At 43.7% G+C, this 23,525-nt stretch overlaps 1 protein-coding gene across 2 annotated transcripts in view; it reads right to left on the bottom strand.

Annotated features, from left to right (window-relative positions):
* zc3h3 (zinc finger CCCH-type containing 3) overlaps window positions 1–23,525 on the bottom strand; it is a 310,944-nt gene that overhangs the window by 71,592 nt on the left and 215,827 nt on the right. Inside the window, exons 6-10 of one of the 2 annotated variants that reach the window (XM_016997937.2) lie at window positions 20,600–20,684; window positions 18,434–18,592; window positions 16,275–16,344; window positions 7,527–7,658; window positions 2,127–2,524 (exon numbers count right to left, since the gene is read on the bottom strand). In XM_016997937.2, coding sequence (XP_016853426.2) covers window positions 2,228–2,524; window positions 7,527–7,658; window positions 16,275–16,344; window positions 18,434–18,592; window positions 20,600–20,684 — 743 coding nt within the window. In that variant the 3' untranslated portion in view covers window positions 2,127–2,227. Of the gene's footprint in view, window positions 1–2,126; window positions 2,525–7,526; window positions 7,659–16,274; window positions 16,345–18,433; window positions 18,593–20,599; window positions 20,685–23,525 lie in introns of those variants that run through there. The other variant, XM_062979914.1, reaches the window with a different exon arrangement.

Raw genomic sequence — 23,525 nt, forward strand, 5'->3', positions numbered from 1 at the left:
CGTAGTTCGAGGATTATTGTCTTCCATCTTGGGGGGGGTGTCCGTAGATGGCTGAAGAGACCTCTTCTTGATCTGCATGTTCTCCCGCAGTGAGGACATCGGTTTCCAGGTGGAAGGCGGTCCCGGTCAGAGTTGGCATGTTTCTCCCTTAAGCCTTCCTCTTGGCATGTTTCTCCCTTAAGCCCTCCATTTGTGCCTCTTTGAACTCCGTAGCACTGCTGGTCACAGCTGACCTCCAATTGGAGCGCTCAAGGGCCAGGGCTTCCCAGTTCTCAGTCTCTCTGCCACAGTTTTTAAGGTTGACTTTGGGCCCATCTTTCAATCTCTTTTCCTGTCCACCAACATTACGTTTCCCGTTCTTGATTTCGGAGTAGAGCAACTGCTTTGGGAGACAGTGATCTTTGGGCATTCAGACAACGTGGCCAGTCCAGCGGTGTTGATGGCGTAGGAGCATCGCTTCAATGTTGGTAGTCTTTGCTTCCTCAAGCACGCTGACATTTGTCCGCCTGTCTTCCCGAGAGATTTGCAGGATTTTCCTGAGGCAACGCTGACGGAAACGCTCCAGGAGTTTGGTGTGACGTCTGTAGACAGTCCACGTTTTGCAGGCGTAGAGCAGGGTTGGGAGGGGAATGGCTTTGTAAACAAGCACCTTGGTCTCTCTACGGATGTCCCGGTCATCAAACGCTCTCTGCTTCATTCTGAAAAATGCTGCACTCGCAGAGCTCAGGCGGTGTTGCATTTCAATGTCATGTTGACTTTTGTGAAGAGGTGGCTGCCAAGGGAGCGGAAATGGTCAACATTTTCTAATGTTACACCATTAAGTTGTATTCCTGGCATTGCAGAGGGATTAGCTGGTGCCTGTTGGAAGAGCACTTTGGTTTTCTCAATGTTCAATGAGAGGCCGAGCTTCTCGTATGCTTCTGCGAAGGTGTTTAGAGTGGCCTGTAGGTCTTCTTCTGAATGCGCACAGACTCTGTTGTCATTGGCATATTGGAGTTCTAGAACAGATGTTGTGGTGACCTTGGTTTTGGCTCTCAGTCTGCTGAGGTTAAATAGCTTGCCATCTGTCCGATAGTTGATTTCCACTCCGGTGGGAAGCTTCCCATCAACAAGGTGAAGTATCAAAGCGATGAAGATGGAAAATAAGGTAGGGGAAATAACACATCCCTGTTTGACACCTGATTCCACCTTAAATGGGTCACTTTGGGGGCCGTTGCTGTCCAGTGTAGACAATGTCTTCCAAATGGGTTTCCCATGTTTTGCTTTGTTTAAAACATGTCCAAGATGCAGTCTGGAGGCTTTAAGCACTCCCCAAAACAACACTGCCCATCTGTTCTAGAGGATGTAGTGAAATCAAAGATGAGTAAATTGAGGCTGTTTCATTCTGGACATATGAGTTATTTATTTATTTATTTATTTACAGTATTTATATTCCGCCCTTCTCACCCCGAAGGGGACTCAGGGCGGATCACATTATAACACACATAGGGAAAACATTCAATGCCCATAAGCACATCAAACAGAGACTGAGAGACACACACAGAGGCAAGTTAACCTTCTTCTGAGGGGATGTTCGATTCTGGCCACAGGGGGGAGCAGCTGCTTCATCATCCACACTGACGGCACTTCCTCATTCCAGGTCGTAAATTAGTTAATCTTGCCTCCCCACTTTAGTGGTACCTTATCTCCTACTTGATAGATGCAACTATCTTTCGGGTTGCTAGGTCAGCAACGAGCAGGGGCTATTTTTTATTTTTAATTGACGGGTGCTCACCCCGCCACGGGCTGGCCTCGAACTCATGACCTCATGGTCAGAGTGATTTAAGGCAGCTGCTCAACAGCTGCGCCACAGCCCGGGACAATCTGGGACAAAAGAAAAGGCAGGAGGAAAGGAGGGAGAACACTCTAAAGGTGGATTGACTCAAACAAGGAAGCGATACAGGTAAACTGAGCTTATGAAACTGTTTTCTTGGCTATATCGAACTACCAGGACATTTCTTAATTTAAAAAGAAATAAGCTTTTACTGAAACACTGCACACAATTTTATAGTCAAGACATTTTGCGTCACCTCCTCACCTCCCAAGTGACACAACTAGACAACAGTACAAGCAAGTTGCCTCTTCCAGACTGTTCCAAGGGAACAACTGCCAGGCTAAAGTTAACTTATTTAGGAAGGCCTTATATGTTTGTGTGTGCCTTCAAGTCACCCATTGATTTACGTTGGCCTCAATAATTCCATAGGCTTTTCTTGTGAGTGTCTCCGTGTGCCTTCAAGTCACCTGCCGACTTAGAGCAACCCCATGAATTTATGGGGATTTTCTTAGACAAGGAATATTCAAAGAGGGTTTCACCAGTTCCTTCCTCTGAAATAGAGCCTTCATCCTCTTGGATTCCTTGGAAGTCCTTCTGGTCTTGGGGAAGAGTCCTCTTTTTGGATTGCCATTCCCAAAATCCTGATCCTGCATAGATTCCAAGAATGACAATCCTGAAAAGTACCTTCCCCCATTGACTGGAAGTTGTATCCTGCAGCATTTGGGACCAAGAAAAGGACCAAGGTCAGATCTTCTGTGTGTCTTTGCATGCAAGTCACCTCTTATCTTATGGCAACCACCTCAGTCTTCTAGGGTTTTCTTAGGCAAGGAATCCTCAGAAGTGACTTTGGCATTGCCTTCTTCTGAGATTGGATCTACATTGCCATCTAATCCAGTTTCTGAACCCAGATTATCAGCCTTGAACTGGATTATCTGAGTCTACGCTGCCATATAATCCAGCTCAAAGCAGATAATCTGGATTCAGAAACTACAGATGGACCTGAAATGGTACCTGGGATTGGGGTTGTTGTATGTTTTCCGGGCTGTCTGGCCATGTTCCAGAAGTATTCTCTCCTGACGTTTCGCCCACATCTATGGCAGGCATCCTCAGAGGTTGTGAGGTATGGAGAAACTAAGCAAGGAAGGTTTATATATCTGTGGAAAGTCCAGGGGGAGAGAAGAACTCTTTGTCAGTTGGAGGCCAGTGTGAATGTTGTAGTTAACCACCTTAATTAGCATTGAATAGCTTCATCTCCTGGCTTCTTCCTGCCTGGGGGCATCCTTTGTTCAGAGTCATTAGCTGCCCCTGGTTCCCATGTCTGGAACTCCTCTGTTTTCAGAGTGTTGCTTCTTATTTACTGTTCTGATTTTAATACTGGTAACCAGATTTTGTTCATTTTCATGGTTTCTTCCTAACATACCCTAACATACAACAACCCTGTGATCCCGGCCATGAAAGCCTTTGACAACACAATGTACTTGGGATTCCTTGGTGGTCTGTCATGACAATACTAACCAGTGCTAAGCATCCAGGATCAGGAGGGATCGAGTTCCTTGTGGGTATCCAGGTATTCCCTAGGAAAACCTTTTAAAAAATACTGTTTATGTTCAATCCTGTTTAAAGTTTTGCATATTGGAATGTTTTAAATTGTATGCCGATGCTTTTATGTTAAGCCGCTTTGAGTCTCCTGCAGGAGAGATAAAGCAGGGTATAAATATTATTATTATTATTATTACAGTAGAGTCTCACTTATCCAACACTCACTTATCCAACGTTCTGGATTATCCAACGTATTTCTGTAGTCAATGTTTTCAATATATCGTGATATTTTGGTGCTAAATTCGTAAATACAGTAATTACTACGTAGCATTACTGTGTATTGAACTACTTTTTCTACCAGATTTGCTGTATAACATGATGTTTTGGTGCTTAATTTGTAAAATCATAACGTAATTTGATGTTTAATAGGCTTCTCCTTAATCTCTCCTTATTATCCAACATATTCGCTCATCCAACATTCTGCCGGCCTGTTTATGTTGGATAAGTGAGACTCTACTGTATAAATAATAAAAACCCTACTAAATGCTTGCTTTCCCAGTGGGTCCAAATAAATGCCCACCTCTGCCCATGATGCTACTTAACGACTGCAGACCCCAGCAGCCTGATGGCAGAGATCACGGTTGCTTCAAGGATTTCCTCTTCAAAAAGGCCATTTCAGGGAAAGGAACTGAATCCCAGAAGCACCTTAATGTTTCAGACCAAGGCAAGGAGGTCTCCGAGACCCATTCTGGATGCTCCTAAGGGAAAGGACGGCTATGCGTTAGGCGCAAGAAGGCTTTTGAAGGAGCCTGCACCCTTGGCTTCTAAGCGCATACGGCGGGCAGACTTTTGCCTTTCTGCCTTTCTTCGTCCTTTAGAAGTTAAAACCGCAGACAGCTGGGCTGTGCCGCATCTCGGACACAGAGAAAGGGGGGTGGGGAGAGAGGAAAGAAAGAAAGAAAAGCAGAATGAGAAGAGATTTACTCCCTTTCTAAATTATTCACAAGAAAAGGGACTGCGCATCTTTAACAAGCCATCGTTTTATGAAGCAAGGTTAACATTTTTACTTGATTCAGTAGAATATTATAAACTCTCCGGGGTCCATTTGAGGACTTTCTACTTTGTGCAAAAGGAACAGACTCAGCACTTTTTATATTATTTAGAGAATAAAATTAACCCTCGCTGGCCCAGGCCGGGTATTTCCTCTCCCCTGTTAAATATGGCCTGCTCAGCAATTCCCCCCCTTCTCCCCATATAATTACGGGCTGCTATCCATCATCTGTAGGAGAATGCTTTTCTGACACTCCAAAAGTGATGCAGTAAGCACGTTCGCTAATAGAATAAATATTCTAAATATCTCTTTTATATTTTCATTTAAATTGGAATATTTTAAAATAATTGTACACATGCTGGCTGGGTGACTTGGACAAGAGCTCTGGAAAGAGATGGCCCGATAAACATGGATTTCGCTTTGGAGACGATGCTTCCCGCCACAAAAACGGACACAGGTCGGGCTTTGCTGCAAAATACTTTTAGCAAAGGGGGTTTCGTGGTCATTTTATGGATCGTTTTTCCACCTAGGCTTTCATAACGTCACCTCCACAACTGGAGGGAAAGTATTCTTTGCTGATAGTCCAAATGTCGTGGTTCTCAGGTTGAACATCTTCCCAGAAAGCAACTGAAAAGACAGCTTGGATCAGAATTAATCTTATCCAACCAGACTTATGGCGATTCCAGGAACTTCATTGAGTTTTCTTGGGCAAGGAGTACACAGAGGTAGTTTTGCCCGTTCCTTCCTCTGAAATTTTCTACAGCACCTGGGCTTCATTGGTGGTCTCCAATCCAAATATTAAGCAAGGCTGACCCTGCTTAGCTTTCAAGATCTAGTTTCCTTAGAGCATTCGTTCAAGTCATAACATTGGATGAATCCTGCAACCTCTTGGAAACGTGAATTGCTGTTGCTGAAGACTTCCTGGAGAAGCAACTGGGGCCTTATTTTCAGCAAAAGGATAAAGAAGGGAATATGGAGAGATCCGAGGTTAACAAAACAACTTTGGGGCCCTTTGAGCATCCACAAATCCTATATGAAGACAAAAAAAAGTCGAAATTTCTGTAAACAGTCATGGAATTCTAAATGGTTGCCATCTAGAATTCCAGGAAAGACAGCTCATGTTTGCTACTGAAGATCTTCAAAGTTGGGGAAGAAACTTTTTTGGAGGTGTCCCATGCAAAATAGATGCAAACAGCCAACATAGAGAGCTGAGAGGTTGAAAAAAATCAATTGTATGGGATGCTCGCTATGCAGACTTAAACCCTGGATGGGCAAAGAGTGGCCCGTGGGATTCATGTCATCCCTGAAGCCAACTTATATGGCCCCTGAAACCCCTCTCCACTCCACCTATTTTTTTAAAAATAATTCTTTTGGTGCCATTTTCATCTCCAAATTATTGAGAAATGTCATATTTGAAAATGTATTGGAATACCTTCATGTCACCCCCCACAAACACCTCAAAACTTCTTACTTCTCCAAAAATGAGTCCTACAAAGTTTTCCTTTGTGGTCTCTCTCAAAATAGCAAAAGGAAATGACAAAGCATGGCCCAAGGCAGCAAAAAGCACACACTTCTGTTTGACCTCAAGCAGACACATGGTGCTTCTCTGGTTCTCCTTAACAAAAGCCCTCGCTGCCCCATGAGATGCCTCCCCAAAGCATAAATGCAAGGCTGGCCTAAGGATGGCTTGTTGGCCACATCCAGTCTTTGAGGAAAGGGCAGTATGTGGTCCTCATAATCGCCTGAAAACTTCTCCTTCAGCAGGCCCTGTCTACTCATCAATGACCAAAGAATGAGACGGAAGACCACTAAAGGGATGGTGGGATGCCTACAGACTTCCATCCCAAGGAGGATGTCCTTCTCAAGCACAGAAACTGAAGGATCCCTGAAGGACCACTGCAGCCCCGTCACGTGAAAAGAGCACCGTCAACAGCAAAGGCAGGTCGGATTCCCAGCACCTGGAAGGATGCCCAAGGACTCTCCTTTCAGAATTTAAAAAATCTGACCAGCCACTTTCATGTGAGGAAAGGAGAAACCAAGGGAGGACACCTTGGAAGCAACATGGCACCCGTTTTAGTATCTCTTCAAGTGCTCAGTGGTAAAGATGGACCGCCATTTAATCCGTGGTATTTTTGCTTTGTGTATTTATGTGCCTTCAAACTGGATGTCAATATAGCAGATATTAATATATTATAGAACTAGAATAACTATTAATAGATATCATATATTACAGGCTGGATGGATAGATAGGTTGGTAGAGCAGACACAGACAGGGAAAGGAAGGAAGGAAGGAAGGAAGGAAGGAAGGAAGGAAGGAAGGAAGGAAGGAAGGAAGGAAGGAAGGAAGGAGGACTGTAGATAGACAAATCCTTTCTTCCCTTTATTTATATCCCACATTTTTCCCAGACTCAAACTCAAGGCAGCACAAAGAAGATCGCAAAGTACAACAAACATGTAGAAAAGCATACAAAACTGAGATTCAGTGGTAAGCAACAACAGAATTAAAACCATTCAAAATCATACTTTAAAACTAACAGTACAGCCCCATAAAGCACCCATCCCTTTTGAAAAATAAATTGCTAAAGGTTTGTGGAAAAGGAACCCCTAATCTGCTATCAAAAAAGACAATGAAGACAATATACAGTTTGAATATCCCTTATCTGGAATTCCAAAAATAAGAATATTCCAAAATCCCAAACTGTCCACATCAGTGGCTGCAAGAGCAATGCCTTTGTTTTTCAGTTGTTCAATGTACACAAACTTTGTTTCAAGCGCAGAATTATTTAAAATATTGTGTATGAAAATTACCTCCAGAGTATGTGGATAAGGTATATATGAAAAATAAATGCATTTCATGCCGAGCCTTGAATGCCATCTGTAGGATATGCCATCACGTATATGCAAGTATTCCAAAATCCAATAAACAAATAAGCAAATTTCTGAATACAGAACATTTCTAGTCCTAAACATTTTAGATGAAGCATATTCACCCTTTAGAATTTATAGGTGATTATTTGAGAACACGTGATGGTATTTGGCACATGGTCATGATCATATTGTTAATTTGGTGGTAAATACAGGAGGGCTTGGTGCAACCATTGGGTCTTCCAGGGGGTTCCTTACCTTCTCTCCCAGGGGACAGTAGCCCTTCAAGAAGTCAGGGCAGACCTCAGCTTTCCTGGAGACATAGACATGGCTGTAGGGACAATCACTATTATTGCAGATGCCTTTCAGAAAGTAAGAGCACACCGGCATCTGAAAGAAGAAGGAAAGACATGAGAAGCTGAACATCCTCAACACTCTAACTCTGAAATTGCCCACCTGGCTGGCAAGACAGAGACACTTGTGCTTTCACATGATTCTATGTATACCATTTTTTTTTTCATAAACAGAATGATTGCGTACAAAATTAACTTCAGGCTATGTGTAGAAGGTATATGTGAAACAGAAATTTCAAGTTGAAAACTTGGGTCCCATCTCCAAGCCAGTGTAGTGTAGTAGTGAAAACATTGGTTAACAACTCTTGAGGTCAGGAGTGAAATCCCTCTTCAGCCATGGAAACCTACTAGACAAGTCACACTTTCTCAACCTCAGAGGAAGGAGGAGGCCAACCCTTCTTTGGACACATCTTGCCAAGAAAACCGCATGATAGGTTTGTCTGAGGGTTGGCATTAGTCATGAACAAGTTGAAGGCACACAATAATGACATCAATGTGTTAGAAGTTGGGCTGCCCAGCAAGATACTTGGAAGTGCCAAATGCAGCAGCTAGATTGGCAAACAATTGATCTACTTCAAGGTGAATGATAGTAGACTCTGAAACTGAACCTGCCCCTGCTTTAATACAATTTCCAAATCTGTACTGTAGGGACACTGAGACCTATATAATTCAGACTTTGCAAAGGTAATCAAGCTGATTGTACATGAACAGGCTTGGGCCTCATTCATACAACTGATCATCCTGCTGTTCATAAAGTATGCCATGAAAACAAAACCTAGAAGAGGCAGCCAGAAACTATGGGAAAGGTTACAAATGGAAGACAACTATATCTGGACTTCAGTAACATTACATTACACGAGCACATACTGAAAACCTCATCTGGAAGCAGTAACAAAAGCAATTTAGTCACAATCAATGAAAGCTGATGCGAAACCAGGTCCCATCTCCAAGGTATCTCTTTACATGTGAATATGGAAATACAGATATTCCAAAATTCAGGAAAAAATCCCAAATCCGAAACACCTCCATGAAGGAGACTCAACCTGTATCTCGAAAGTATGACAACTTTGGTTTAATCATCTTCACTTCTAATGAGAGTTTATGCCCGATTTGCTCTCAGATCCATTCATGATGTTTATTATACCCTATTTTATACCATCACTAGGTTCAGCCCCTTGTACCGTCTTCCCTTGCAGCATCGCCAGGCCACTGTGAACTCACAAAGGTTGTGTTGGTCTTTCCTAGGTCTCAGGTTTCAAACCCTGCACTCTCAGGACTTGGGACAGACCTGCCCTGACAATCGTGGGTCTCTTCCGGGCCCAGGAAGGTGAACAAGCCCCTCAAAGCCAATTGCAGGGAGAGGCAGATGTGGGATCACTCAGCAGTCAGGCCCCAAACCATCAAGAGCTTCCCTTCAGCCATTTGCTATAATTAAAAAGGAATTAGCAGCCGGCTATAATGGCTCCATTTCTCTCTACCTTAATAGCTACTGATAGTAGGATTGGAGAGGGGGAGGTTGCAACCCAGAGGCTCGGCACAAGCTTTGCATGTATAAAAGGCCCCTCGATCCATCCTCGGTTGAGGCACCAAGGCCAGGGGTCCTTTGGGTTGCCAATGCTGTGCCCTTCTGTGCTCGATCTGGTCGTCTTGCTCCATCCCATCCTTTTCCTTTATCTCCCGAGTGACTTTCCAGCTGAACACAGAGTAGCTGCACCCAGAGGAGAACTTCAAAACCATCTCAGCTTCACGGATGGAGCCCAAGTCTCACATCTACCAGATGGTTGGCGAGGCCGTTGTTCTGGATGCTTGCTTGCCTTCTTCTCAGTTCCTGTTCCTAGCCGCCTTCTTTGCTCTCCTCCTGCTGTGTATCTTGACACAAAAAGGGGGGAAACCCCACAGAAAATGCGGTCTTATTGTCCGGCACATGAGACATCCTTCAGTAAAGTGCCATCTCCTTAAATCCTGCGGGTCCAGGTATCCTCAAACCAATATTTACAAATGCACCATAAGCACCGGCGGTGCTGCGCAAGGGGAAGGCAACTTTCCCCCAAAGGACCGATTAGGACTTTAAATGAATTAGTTCACCAGAGTGAGAAGCAAAGCGGGAAGAGAGAGAGAAAGAGAGAAAGAGGAAGAAGGAGGGGGAGAGGGAGCAAGATGGAAGGCTAAAAGCCGCGCAGAAGAAAGAAAACAGTCGAGCTTTAAAAGCAAAGAGTTTATTTTTAATTGTCTTTTAACTGCAGACATTAAAATAAAGGACAGGGCTCTGGGGCTGCCTTTTCTGTCGGCGGTGGCGTGACCGTAAATGATTCCCTTAATGTAGGTTTTGATATAGAGATCAAATTAGCTCTAATAAAAAGGGATAATAAAGCCCGCTCTTATGCAAAAACCCAACCCCTCCCAGCTGTCAAGGCTGCGCCATTACCGAGAGGAAGCGCCGCTCTTGTTTCAATTAACCTTGTTTGCACCCCGCTATGTCCACGCAAATAACAATAACATTAATGCACGGCGCCAGTGCGCGGCCGCGGCCATATTAAGGCGGCTTCGGAAGGCGCGCACATGCCTTTCCCGAGCCGGCAGCTAATGAACCCGAAACTCAACGTGAATTTCCAAATTGCTCACAACAGAGTTTTGAAGCTCTATTAGGGAGAAAAATGCTGATTCTTGTCAAGTCCCTCAAGGGGAAAAGCTGTCGGAACAGCAGACTGGCTCAGCCCCGGCCCTAGCCTCTTGCTAACCTTCCATCCTGGCCTCCCTTCCACGCAAAAGCCACAAATTCAATGGAAAAGGACTCTGGGTGGTGGACGAGGGTCTCTTAAGTGGGATCGCCCCACTGCAGAGACCCTCATCCACTACTGAAGGCCCAGCCTGGCCCTCATTTCCCTTCTTCTAGAGTAAAAAGAGGCCATTCCGCTCTCTAAGCTCCCATAGTTCCAGATGCTTGGGAAACTCATTAAAAAAATACAACTTCTGACAAACTTTCCAGAATCGCAAGGAAGCTGTGAAGTTGTCTCCCACTTCACTCTCTCTCTCTTTTTTTTTGCTTTCTCTCCCCATAACCTTGCTAATGAGTTGGTTAATGTTGATCTGAAATGCTGAAGAGTTTTATTCTATGATACAAGGGTCCCTGGGGTGGAGGGGGAGATAAATAAATAGGCCCGTAGTGGTTGGATTTGGATCAAAACTCCAGCCCAATTCTCCTGCTATTCCCGGGTGTGTTGACGCGGCCAGTTTTCCCAATATATGGCAAGCCTTCATGCTCTCAAGCCAGATCTGTGCCTTTGCGCAATACGGGGAGCAATCAAAGGTCCGGCCAGGAAAGTCAGCTCCTTCTGGAAAGCTCCTGACTTCTGTCTTTTTTAAAATCTCTGTACAAATGATCACGTTAAATATCTCTATAGTTATTACTGGTGGAGGTCACAGTGAGACAGCAGGGCCATGACCTCCAAATTAACACTGGACATGCAGTAGCTCAGCAGGGGATGACAAAGGAATTAAGCCCCTTGCTTTTTAATGATTGTAGAACTGGCACCGGTGGGAGAGGGTCTCTGGTCTACCCAGAAGTGCACACTTCTGCCACGGTGCACTTCTGCTGGAAAAGGGGCAGTGGCACAGATGGGAGAGCAAGCCAGTGCAATTAACTGCAATGAATCACTGACCAGGAGGTCATAAGTTCGAGGCCCGCTCGGAGCTATGTTGTTTGTCTTTGTCCTATGTTTAAAAAGGCATTGAATGTTTGCCTATATGTGTAATGTGATCCGCCCTGAGTCCCCTTCGGGGTGAGAAGGGCGGAATACAAATGCTGTAAATAAATAAATAAATTAAGGGCCATCCAGTCCAACCCCATTCTGCCATCCAGGAAACACAGCCATCTGTTAGGAGAACTTGAACTATCTAGCCTCTGTTTAAAGACCTCCAAAGATGGAGACTCCACCAACACATATTCTATCTTGATTGTTTCCACTTTGAAGGTTCATGGATTCACAGGATTATAGAGTTGGAATAGACTCCAAAGGCCATACTGTCTAACCCAATCTCCCATGCAGGAAGACACAACCCAAGCCCTCCTGACAGATGGCCATCCAGCCTCTGCTTAAAGACTTCCAGATACGGAGACTCTGCCATGCCCTAAATCAGCAGCATATTATACCATCAAGCAGCACTTACTGTCAGGAAGTCCTTCCTAATGGGTTGTTGTATGTCTTTCGGGCTGTGTGGCCATGTTCCAGAAGTATTCTCTCCTGACGTTTCGCCCACATCTATGGCAGACTAATTCAACCAGAGAAATCAGCCATAGCAGAGCACTTGATGAACTAGCTTGGACACAGGATATTATTTGAGAAGACAGAAATGCTGGACCATTCCAACAACTATCATGTCAGACTACACAGAGAAGCCATTGAAATCCACAAGCAGGTGGACAACTTCAACAGAAAGGAAGAAACCATGAAAATGAATGAAATCTGGCTACCAATATTAAAAAACTCTACAATCAAAACAATAGATGGGAACCAACACTCTGAGGGCAGAAGACAGATAATGACTGAACAAAGGATGCCCCCAGGCAAGAGACAAAACCTTTCCAATGCTAATTAGGGTGATTAACTGAAACATTAATGCTGGCTTCCCAGTGACAAAGGACTCTTGCCACACCCTGGACTCTACACAGATATATATTCTTTCTTTTCCTTACTTTATCCATACCTCACAACCTCTGAGGATGCCTGCCATAGATGTGGGCGAAACGTCAGGAGAGAATGCTTCTGGAACATGGCCACACAGCCCGAAAGACATACAACAACCCTGTGATCCCGGCCATGAAAGCCTTCGACAATACAGTCCTTCCTAATGTTTAGATGGTATCTCTTTTCCTGCAGTTTGAACCCATTGCTCACAATTCGTTTATACTCATTCATATGCCACTGAGAAAACAGGAGGAGATCCTTGGGCGATCCCAGTTTCTCTCTCCTCCTCTCACTTTCCCCTTTCATCCTCATCTTATTTCAGTTGCTGCAAACTGAGCTCAAAGTGTAAAAATAGTTGGTATTCAATTAATCCAATGGCCTGGGGGAGTGAAGATGAAAGGAAGGGATGGATGGAAACTTGCCCTTTCCAGTGGGCTCAGGTAGAAGTAAACCACTGCATCTTTTATGTTAGGGATTCCTCTTCTTCAGAAGAGGAAGGGGAGCAGGAAAGTGTTCATGACTCACAGGGGCAGTTGGAATCTGAGGAGGAGATTTTGCAAGTACCCACATTTCAGGAAAGGCAAAAAGAAACAGAGCAGAGACATCGTTCAGCTAGATTAGCTGCCAGAATGCAGCTGAGTAATTGGGAATCACCCTAGCAGTTATAGGGGAATTTAGGGCTATAAATCAGAAGCATTTGCTGGTAACAAATTGATTCTAATGCCTAAGCCTTCGCTCCCCTTGTGCCTGCTTCGAGTCTGCATTTGGGATTTATTGCTGCTCCTAAGGATTTATTGCTGTTTCTTTGTCTGAAGTAAGAATGCTACTTGATTTGGGAATTTATCAGAGACTTAAGAACTGTGTTTACCCTAAGACTTCCTTGCTTCCTTTTGCATTATTCCACTGAGTGTGCTGTTCTTTATGTTTTGCTGAAGTAAAGCAGTTTTCATTTACTTACCACATTGTTTTAAGGCTGTTCTTGAAAGACAAAACAGAACATTTTGCTAACATGTGTGTTCTTCATCATTAATAACTTTTGCCACATTCGCCAGACTCTGATGCTGCCTGGATAGGATACACATGTCCCGACTTTCATCTAAGAAATGTTGCAGATGGCAATATCACACTCAAAGAGACTTTCTTATTCTGCTATGTCTCTGTGTTGCTGTGGAGGTAAGATGCTGTAGGATGCTAAAGGCCTGCCTCATTGACCAGGCAGAGGAGAAGATTACACACCATGCCGCCACGCACAGATTGTTCACATCCCACTGTTTTGGGAAGGAAGATATAAGAAACAGAAGGTATCATTCTACTGCCAAGCCAGTTAGAGGCTAGAAAAGTCAGCCTTCCCAGTAGCCGGGAGGCAAGGTAGTCATGCCTGCGGGTGAAATGTTGACTCTGTAGTCAGTGCATAAGGAAACAGGAGAGAACCCGCCTCTGAAAAGGAAGGGTTTGTTCGGATACAGCAAAGCTGGGCGGACAGCAAAGTCCAAGCGCAGCAGAAAAAGCGTTTTCCTCAGTAGGAATTAACTCTCCAGCAGCTCCCTTTGGGTTGCACTGTGATAAATGAGGCTAACACCACCTTTCCTGGTAATCACCAGGTTAACAGGAAGCTACGGAGCGGGTGCAGAAGTCACCCCTTGCTCCGGGCAGCGGGCTCCCCTTCGGCTATAAATCACCAGGAACAAATGGGCTCCAGGTTCAGCAGAGACAGAGAAAGACAGGTCCCTCGGCTGAGATTGCAGACCGGAGCTCCAAACTCAGTGGGGGAGATTTCCTTGTTTGTTCTTCTCTCCGATGCCCTGCCTTTCTTCCAGTTTTTATCTCTGTCCTGCCTCTGTCAAACTCAGACCCTATCGCTGTGTCATCTTTACCCCATTTTTGTCAAATCTAAACCTTAACTTTAGGTCTTTATTCTGTCCCTGTCAAATCCAAACCCTAACCCTATATCTTGACCTTATCTTTGTCAAATCCAAACCTTAGCTCAATGTCTTTACCCTGCCTCTGTCAAATCCAAACCCTATCACTGTATCATCTTTCCCCTAAAAGAGCAGCCAACAGCTTTGTTTGCAAGAAGTAGACTGTCATTTGTAAGGAACCTGAACATGGCCCAAAAGAATATGACAAAGATACAGGTTGCTAATTTGTTTTTGTTGCAGCTGTCGAATAAAAAATCTCAAAGTTAAAATCTGTTAAATGTCTCCCTAATATTGCTTTGCCATGCAAGCACATGTCGAAATTGCTAGAATTTCATTTTTTCATATATTTTTTTGTTCAGAGACACAGTCATGGAAATGAGTAAAGGCAAGAATCTCTTTTGAGACAGCTGAGAATTAGTGAGAATTATCAGGCACATTCTTAAGAAATCTGCAACTAACTTTTTCTCTTGACCTACACATGTCTCTGAAACACATAGCCATGGTGCAAATACAAGTCAGCTACTAGGGCTTATGTTTTAATTCATCACAGAACTGGGGAGAAATACTGAAAATGGCAACAATGCTATCTCTGTGTCATCTTTGTGTTGGGGGTAGTTCTTAAAAAGGAAAAAGGATTCAAAATTGGTAAAGCCGCAGCAGCAGAAGACCAGACGCTTTTAATGCCAACAGTGGAGTGATTGAGCTTAAGCGATACAGGAGCAGAGTCAAGCTTTAAAAAAAGTTAGAAAACACTTTATTTAAAGGACTACATATCTAGATTGGAAAGTAAACAGCCTAACCAGATAGCTAACTAACTAACTCACAGCAGACATCTTTGTTGGAATAAAATATCATCCTGCACTGCTTAAGTCTCTATGGTTAGATAGGAAGCCTAGAAAAGAATTAGGGACACCTTCCCCAGTCCTATGCGTGCTTTGATTAGGCTTTACTATTGCTTCCTCCTTCCTGTCCTTTCAACCCTACCCTTTGATGCTTCAGAAATGTGATCTCTCCTAGGGCTTTGATGTAACTTCCCCCAATTTGGCTTTTGGAATGTTTATGGCCCTAGAGAAGAAGCGACCCACGAGATTGGTCGCCATTCCATTCCAGCTTCTTGCTTTGTTCCAGAGAGGACGCACCTCTGTCCTCTATTAGTCAAGATGTAGCTATCTAGAGCTTTGTTATTTTAATCCATCTATGTGTATTAGAACAGGATAGATTAGCTAGTTAGGTCTGAACCTTTTCTATCCATCAGTGGATTTCTTTTTACCTCAATAAATGCTTTTAAACTTTAAAGCTAACTTTGCATCCCTTTGCCTTCTTGATGACAAAGAGGCCTTCCAAAACTCACACCGCGTAAGTCTCACTGCTGCAATTTTTACTCTGCTATTTTAATGGGAATTTACCTCATAAAGAGGGTGATTAGAGCTTAACGGCTCGTCCAGTCCCAACAATCTTGTCTCTTTCTGCAGGAGAAGAACATGGGAAACTCTGAGCCTTGCCATGTGCTATGAATAGAAAGAGGTGTGTCCTAAGAAGCAAGGTGATAGGATAGAATAGAAAGAGAGGCAGACAGAGAGGCCAATAGGGAAAGGGCTTTCTCCTTCCAGGCACCTCATCTACCTAAGTCCTTAATGAGGACTACAAACTTGCACAGGATGTGGCTGAGACAGAAGCTAGTGATTGGCTGTCTTTAGCCTGGGTGGCCCTTCCCCTCCCTTCACCCCTGGCCACTACATGCCTCAGCCCAGTAGCCACATGTGTGGCTGCAGCAGCGCTTCCCTCCAAGGCCAGCCAGTGCTAGTCATGCGGCAAAGAGTCCCAGGTGCGGGGACTGCTTAACGCGCTAAAACTACAGACACATTAAATTGGCGAAAGAGGTGCACTCTGCTCTCATTATGAGAAGAGGTCCCATTACGAGCCCAAACAGCTTTGTCAAGCAATTTCCAAATGAATGCTATTTGAAACGCTTGGAAATGCAATCTCTCTGTTACAGCCGCTTGTAAAGCCAGTCCCTCAAGAGCCAGTTTGCAGCTAAGCCGGTCTCACCTTGTCTTTCGAAACCTTGTGCGAGAACGGGCATGATCCGTCGGTCTTCTTGCATGTGCCTCGAAGGAACCTGTTGAGCAGATAAGAAAGAAAGAGAGCTTAAATAGGGTTCTGCAGGGAAATAAATGTCTGAATATGTCACAAAACCATAAAAACTAGAAGGGTCTGGAAGGGGCATTTAGTCTGACATGTAATAATAATAATAATAATAATAATAATAATAATAATAATAATAATAATAATAATGATAATAATGATAATAATAATAATAATAATAATAATAATAATAATAATAATAATAATAATAATTTTATACCCCGTCACCATTACCCCAGAGGGACTCGGGGCAGTTCACAGATATAAAACAAGCATATAGTATCAAATACAAAAAACACACAAATAAAATTGAAAGGCATAAAATAAAATCACAATCATTTTAAAACACATGATAAAACAGCAATAAAATCATACAATGGACTGGGCAAAGTTAACTGAGTAAAACTTGTAAACATGAAGGAAGTTAAGGTGACATGTAAGAAGGAATTCAGAAATACAGCATTTCTGGGAGATGACTATCCAGAGGGAATCTCTTTTCTTTCCTACTTTGATCCACTGCTTTGTGCTCCAGTCTCAGGAGCAACTGAAAACAAGCTGGTTCCACCTTCTATAGAATTTCCCTTCAGATGTCTGTGCCAAAAAGGAGCAAACATGGGGAACTACCTCACCCATAAGTTCATCCAAACAGACTTTCATAGTCCACTCAGTCAAGTATGGTCCACCCTGACTAGCAGCAATGTCTTCCCAAGATTTTAGGCAAGATTCTTACCTAACATTATTTAGACATCTTCCAGTGGTTGTGTATGGCTATGTTCCAGAAGTATTTTCTCCTGACGTTTCACCCACATCTATGGCAGGCATCCTCAGAAGTTGTGAGGTATATACCATAGATGTGGGCAAAACGTCAGGAGAGAATACTTCTGGAACATGGCCATACAGCCCGGAAAACACACAACCACCCTGTGATTCCAGCCATGAAAGCCTTCACCAACACATCTTCCAGTGGTTACCAATCCAAATATTAAGTTTTAATTGTACTGTTGGTTCAGTTGCACATTTACAATAACTCTCTGTATGTTTCTATGTTGTATCTGTATCTGTTTTATTTTTTGTGTGTGGTCTTAAGTTCCAGTTAAGATGGGATATACCACCAATACCAACATCTGAATGAAACAGTAAGAGATAGGATTGCAACAGCACAATGATTAAAAAGTGACTCAGGATGTGCCACACTATCTAATGAGACTTCACTGAAGTCTGTATCCTTGGATATACAGATTGAGCATTCCTTCTCTGAAATATTTGAGACCTAAAGTGTGTTGGATTTCAGATTTATTTATTTTTTTAGCATTAGCATATATGTACATTATGAGATATCTTGGAAATAGGACCCAAGCCTAAACATGACATTAATGTCTGTTTCATATATACCTTATGCACATAGCCTGAATGTAATTTTATAAGATACTAGCTGTTCCTGGCCATGTGTTGCTGTGGCTTTTTTTAGGTGGTTCCGTGTCTTGGGGGGGGGGGGGGGGGAATCCTTTGTTGGGAGGTGTTAGGTGGGCCTGATTGTTTCCTGGATGGAATTCCTTTGTTTTCAGAGTGTTGCTCTTTATTTTGTGTTTTGAGATGAAAGAGTGAGGAGTATCGAATGGGTTTGGACCTTCAAAGAGTGGGTGTTTCTCTGTTTGAGGGGGGGGGGATCCTTTGTTGAGCGTAAGAACGTAGAGATGTGGATGAGGGGTTGTGTTGTCAATTTTCTAGGTTGGGGGGCCTTTAGTTTTGTTGTTTTGCCCGGTGGAGCAACACCATTATCCTTTTATATATATATAGATAGATAGATGTTAAATAACTATGTGAATGAAACGAAGTGTGTGAACACTGTACCATCAAAAAGCAAGAGTGTCATTCTCACAGTCACCCAAGTGGACAATTTCAGAGTTTAGACTCTTGGATTTCAGAATTCTGGATAACGAACATACAATAATTGTTGGTCCAAGACTCCAGTCAATAATATCTGGCAGACTGTAAAACTGAGACAGTCATGACAACAACAAGGAGAATAACAATGAGCCAGAAAATTGAAAAAGGAAGGATACCTTGTGCAGACCGCTATTTTTTCTGGGTCATGGATGTAGGGGCAATTCTCACCGCGGTTGCATTTTCCAAAGCGGTTGTAATACATGCAGTATTCTTTCTTCTTCTCTTTCTTCTGCTTGGCCTGGCGAATGATAGCCAAGCTACGCTGTACAGCTCGGCTAAAAGAAGGAAGAGACACAAACAGGTCACCTCAGCTTCAAAAACTTGGTCAAACGTTACTAAAGTATAGGAGTGAAATATCAGCCCTATGGAGGATCTCCTAGGAGGAACTCACAGTAGGATGAGCCCTGAATCTCAGCAAGAAGGCAAACTTACAGCAAGCAATAACTTTGGCCAAAGGAACTACTGAGCCCAGGAACACTTTCAGTCCAATCGACTCATTGCACTCAAGGAGATAAAGCTTATTCCAAGTGTCAGCATTTTAGAGAACTTCAGAATTACACAGACAAACTGCACATGAGCAATATTTAATGCATACATGGCCATCCTTCTCTGAGGTAGATAACGTAGTCTGTGCGCATTCAGAAGAAGACCTACAAGCCACTCTAAACACCTTCGCAGAAGCATACGAGAAGCTCGGCCTCTCACTGAACATCGAGAAAACCAAAGTGTTCTTACAACAGGCACCAGCTAATCCCTCTGCAAGGCCAGGAATACAGCTTAATGTTGACCATTTCCGCCCCCTTACAGCCACCGCTCCACTAAAGTTAACATTAACACTGAAATACAACACCGCGTGAGCTCTGCAAGTGCAGCATTTCTCTGGATGAAGCAGAGAGTGTTTGAGGATTGGGACATCCGTAGGGATATCAAGGTGCTTGTTTAAAAAACTACTATTCTCCCAACCCTGCTATACGCCTGCGAAACGTGAGCGCCTATAGACCTCACACTCAACTTCTGGAAAGATTCCATCAGCGTTGCCTTAGAAAAATCCTGCAAATCTCTTGGGAAGACAGGCGGACAAATGCCAGCATGCTGGAATAAAGACCACCAACATTGAAGCGATGTTCCTACACCATCAACTCCGCTGGACTGCCCACATTGTCCGAATGCTTGATCACTGTCTCTCAAATCAGTTACTGCACTTCCTGCTCAAGAATGGGAAACATAATGTTGATGGACAAGCTCAAAGCCAACCTCAAAAACTGTGGCATAGACACTGAGAATTGGGAAGCCCTGGCCCTTGAGTGCTCTAACTGGAGGTTAGCTGTGACCAGCAGTGCTGCAGAATTCAAAGAGGTACGAGTGGAGGGCTTAAGGGAGAAATGTGCCAAGAGGAAGGTGCGTCAAGCCAACCCTGACCGGGACTGCCTTCTGTCTAGAAACCGATGTCTTCACTGCAGAAGAACATGCAGGTCAATAATAGGGCTCCACAGCTACCTACGCATCCACCACCAAGACACTACACTTGGAGGACCATCATCCTCGAGCTACGAGGGATCTCCTAAGTAAGTTCTCTGAGGTCTATCTGACCAGCGCAGAGTGTAGTCAGAGCTTGTTTGCTGTTTGAGAGGATGTTCCCAGGGTCACATCAGGTTGGTGGCCTTGGGCACATAATAATGTATTTACAGCATTTCTAGCAAAACATAAATGGCAGAGCCCAGAAAAAAGCTATTGTCAAAATAGGGTGTATTAGGCTCAATAAACAGATCAGCATACAGCTCAATCCCCATCTTATTTTACGTCAAGACTATGACCACTAGCAGGAGCAGGTCCTGGGTGTCAATTCCCTTGCCCTGCAGATTTCGGCTCCTTTTCGTCTTCCTGGATTCTGCAAGGATCTGTTATACTCAGGCAAATGGAGAGACCGAAAGGAACAGAAACATGCAGCAAAATGGAAGAAGAAGAATTGGCCTCACATGACCATTTACCCAGCAAATCTGATTCTTCTTCTCTTCCTATTTGCTGCATGTTCCTGTTCCTCCCAGTAAAAACTTCCCTTCTTTTGCTTAGATGAAACAGATATTAGTGGAATACAGAAAGAGGAGGATGAGATGCATCTGCTGGGCAAGTGAAGTGGCCTGCCTGCCTGGCTCCTCCTCTCACCTGAAAGCCCAAGTCTTTGTTTTGCCCAGGCAAAGGAGGTATTGAGCAAAACAATCATGAGACATACCTGTCTCCAGAAGAACCCCCTCATTTGAATGCTCTTTGGGAGGAAAACCCACCTTGCAATGTACCGGCTTGGAGTGGATCGGCTTGTGAAGCTCGGTGAAGGGTAGCCGAAGGGGCTGTTTGCAGAATCCGGCCTCCCTGTTCATGAGGAGAAAAAGGAAGCATGTAAGATTCTGATTAGAAACTCATTCCGAGGTGGTATTTGCAAGTTCAATCTCCAATCAGTTAATATACGAGGAAGACACTGTGTTAAGTTCATGAAGGTAAATAAGCTCTTCCCCAGCAAGTGAGGTGTTGCGGATGATGATGAGGATGCCTCCCGCACAAAGCAAGCAAACAAGTTAAAGGAAGGAACTGTCACACGCCTGGCTGGGAAGCAAAATAAATGAGACTCGCATCATGGAAACACACCGTCTTTCCCTCTCCTTGGTGCCAAGTTTGGCAAAAGCCCACCAGAATGATAACACTCAAGACATGGCAAAAGTATTGCTCTTTGACTTGTTGTTGTTGTTGTTGTTGTTGCTATTAGCTTTATTTCTATCCCACTCTTCTCACCCTTGCAGGGGACTCAGAGCAGGAGTTTGTATCCCAACTATAGGGGGTGAAAGAAGCAAGACACCACAACTTTGTCAAGACCACAAAGGGAAAAGGAGTGGCTTTTGGAGACATGTATGTTATACAGTGGCAGCTCCTGGTGGCACAGCGGATTAAATCGCTGAGCTGCTGAACTTGTCGACCGAAAGGTCAGCGGTTCGAATTCGAGGAATGGGGTGAGCTCCCGCTGTTAGCCCCAGCTTCTGCCAATCTAGCAGTTTTAAAACATGCAAATGTGAGTAGATCAATAAGTATCGCTTCAGCAGGAAGGTAACGGCACTCCATGCAGTCATGCCGGCAACATGACTTTGGAGGTATGGACAATGCCGGCTCTTCAGCTTAGAAATGGAGATGAACATCAAACCCCAGAGTCAGACAAAACTAGACTTAATGTGAGGGGAAAACCTTTAACCCTTTACCTTTATGTTATACAGTATGGCCCCCATATCTTCAAGAACAGTATCTGCTTAAAATGCTTAAAATTTTATATAATGTGATTTTATTTTGCAATGGTATCTGTTTTATATGAATTGTTGTTTTGTAGATTTTTGTATATGAATTGTTGTTTTTACATTGTTTTTAGGCATTGAATTTTTGCCTATTTATTGTAAGCTGCTTTGAGTCCCCTTGGGGAGAAAGGCGGGGTAAAAGTGATGTAAATAAATAATAATAATAATAATAATAATAATAATAATAATAATAATAATAAATATCTGGTGTTTTGTCAGACACTGATGTTTTTAAGCAGAGGTTGGATGGGCATCTGTCGGGAGGTCTTAGATGGTGTCTTCCTGCCTGGCAAAAGGGGGTTAGACTGGATGGTCCTTCCAACTCTGATTCTATCATATAGAATGTATAGAGTGCTGAGGTCTATCTTCAAAGCTGGATGCAAGATGATGATGACGATGAATATGATGAGGCCGGGCTGTGGCGCAAGCTGGTGAGCAGCCAGCTGAGACCAATCACTCTGACCAAGAGGCCATGAGTTCGAGGCCAGCTCGGAGCCTGCATTTGTCTTGTCTTTGTTCTATGTTAAGGCATTGAATGTTTGCCTATATGTGTAATGTGATCCGCCCTGAGTCCCCTTCGGGGTGAGAAGGGCGGAATATAAACGCTGTAAATAAATAATAAATAAATATTGGTGATTATTATTTCCAGCTTTTTCCCAGTTTGGAACTTGAAGTGCCTTATTTCAGTGAAAAATTAACAGCACATAAAAATGAAAAAGTGATTAAAGCTTGGATAAGGCCTGGCGGAAGCACCCGAAACGCCTACGATGGGCTCATTTCATGACAGAAGAGGGTTCCATAGGACTGTTCCTTCCATCTATAAGGCTGAAATGGATGTCGGAGGGATCCAGGTGGGGAAAGCGTCATTACGTCGCTCACCTGCCAACTTGTGCATGTTCCTGTGTGAATGAGTGGAATTTGATAGCGTGTCAATGAGCGCTCCCTTCGCCTGGCTTGTCATATGGCCCGCTGGTGACGCCACTGCGCCATCTGTTCCATGTGCAAATAAAGCGTCAGTGTGGTGGCGTCCCGAAAGGCCGTCCATCACAGGCATCAGCCGAATCCAGCCACGGGGCAAAAAAGGAAGCAGCCAGTCACTGCAAAACATCTGGAGGGATCAAGCTGAAAAGCATAGAATCCCAGACTCGAAAGAGACCCCAAGGGCCATCCAGTCCAACCCCCTTCTGCCAGGCAGGAAGACATAGTCCAAACCCATCCAAATTTCCTTCAATCTGGGCACTATACTCCTATTGAGGCAGCCTAGAACTGCATTGGCTTTTTTAGCTGCCGCATCACTGTTGACCCTCGTTCAGCATGTCATCTACCAAGACTCCTAGTTTCTTTTTGTATTGACTGTGCAATACCCTGTTTCCCCAAAAATAAGACATCCCTGGAAAATAAGACCTAGTAGAGGTTTTGATGAATTGCTAAATATAAGACCTCCCCCAAAAGTAAGACCTAGCAAGGTTTTTGTTTGGAAGCATGCCCAGCGCCTGCCAATCAGAACACCAGAGCATGCAGAATTGGTAAATGTTGTACATACCAGTTGTACATGGAAATAATGGTAGTGACAAGAAATTCTTAATAGGATTCACAGTTTGTCTGGTTATGTTGGTTTGTGATGACAACTACTGTACAGTATATAATAAATGTTCTTCTTTTTTTGTTCAACAATAAATGTGAATTCTTCTTCATGGAAAAATAAGACATCCCCTGAAAATAAGACCTAGCATATCTTTGGGAGCAAAAATTAATATAAGACACTGTCTTATTTTCGGGGAAACACGGTACATTTCTCCGTGTTGTAGTTCATTTCGTTGGTTTTGTCCCAACTTGTACTAGGACTCAGGCTGAAACAATCAATACACTTTTTAAA

This window comes from Anolis carolinensis, chromosome 4 (assembly GCF_035594765.1).
Source record: "Anolis carolinensis isolate JA03-04 chromosome 4, rAnoCar3.1.pri, whole genome shotgun sequence".
NCBI lineage: Eukaryota > Metazoa > Chordata > Lepidosauria > Squamata > Dactyloidae > Anolis > Anolis carolinensis.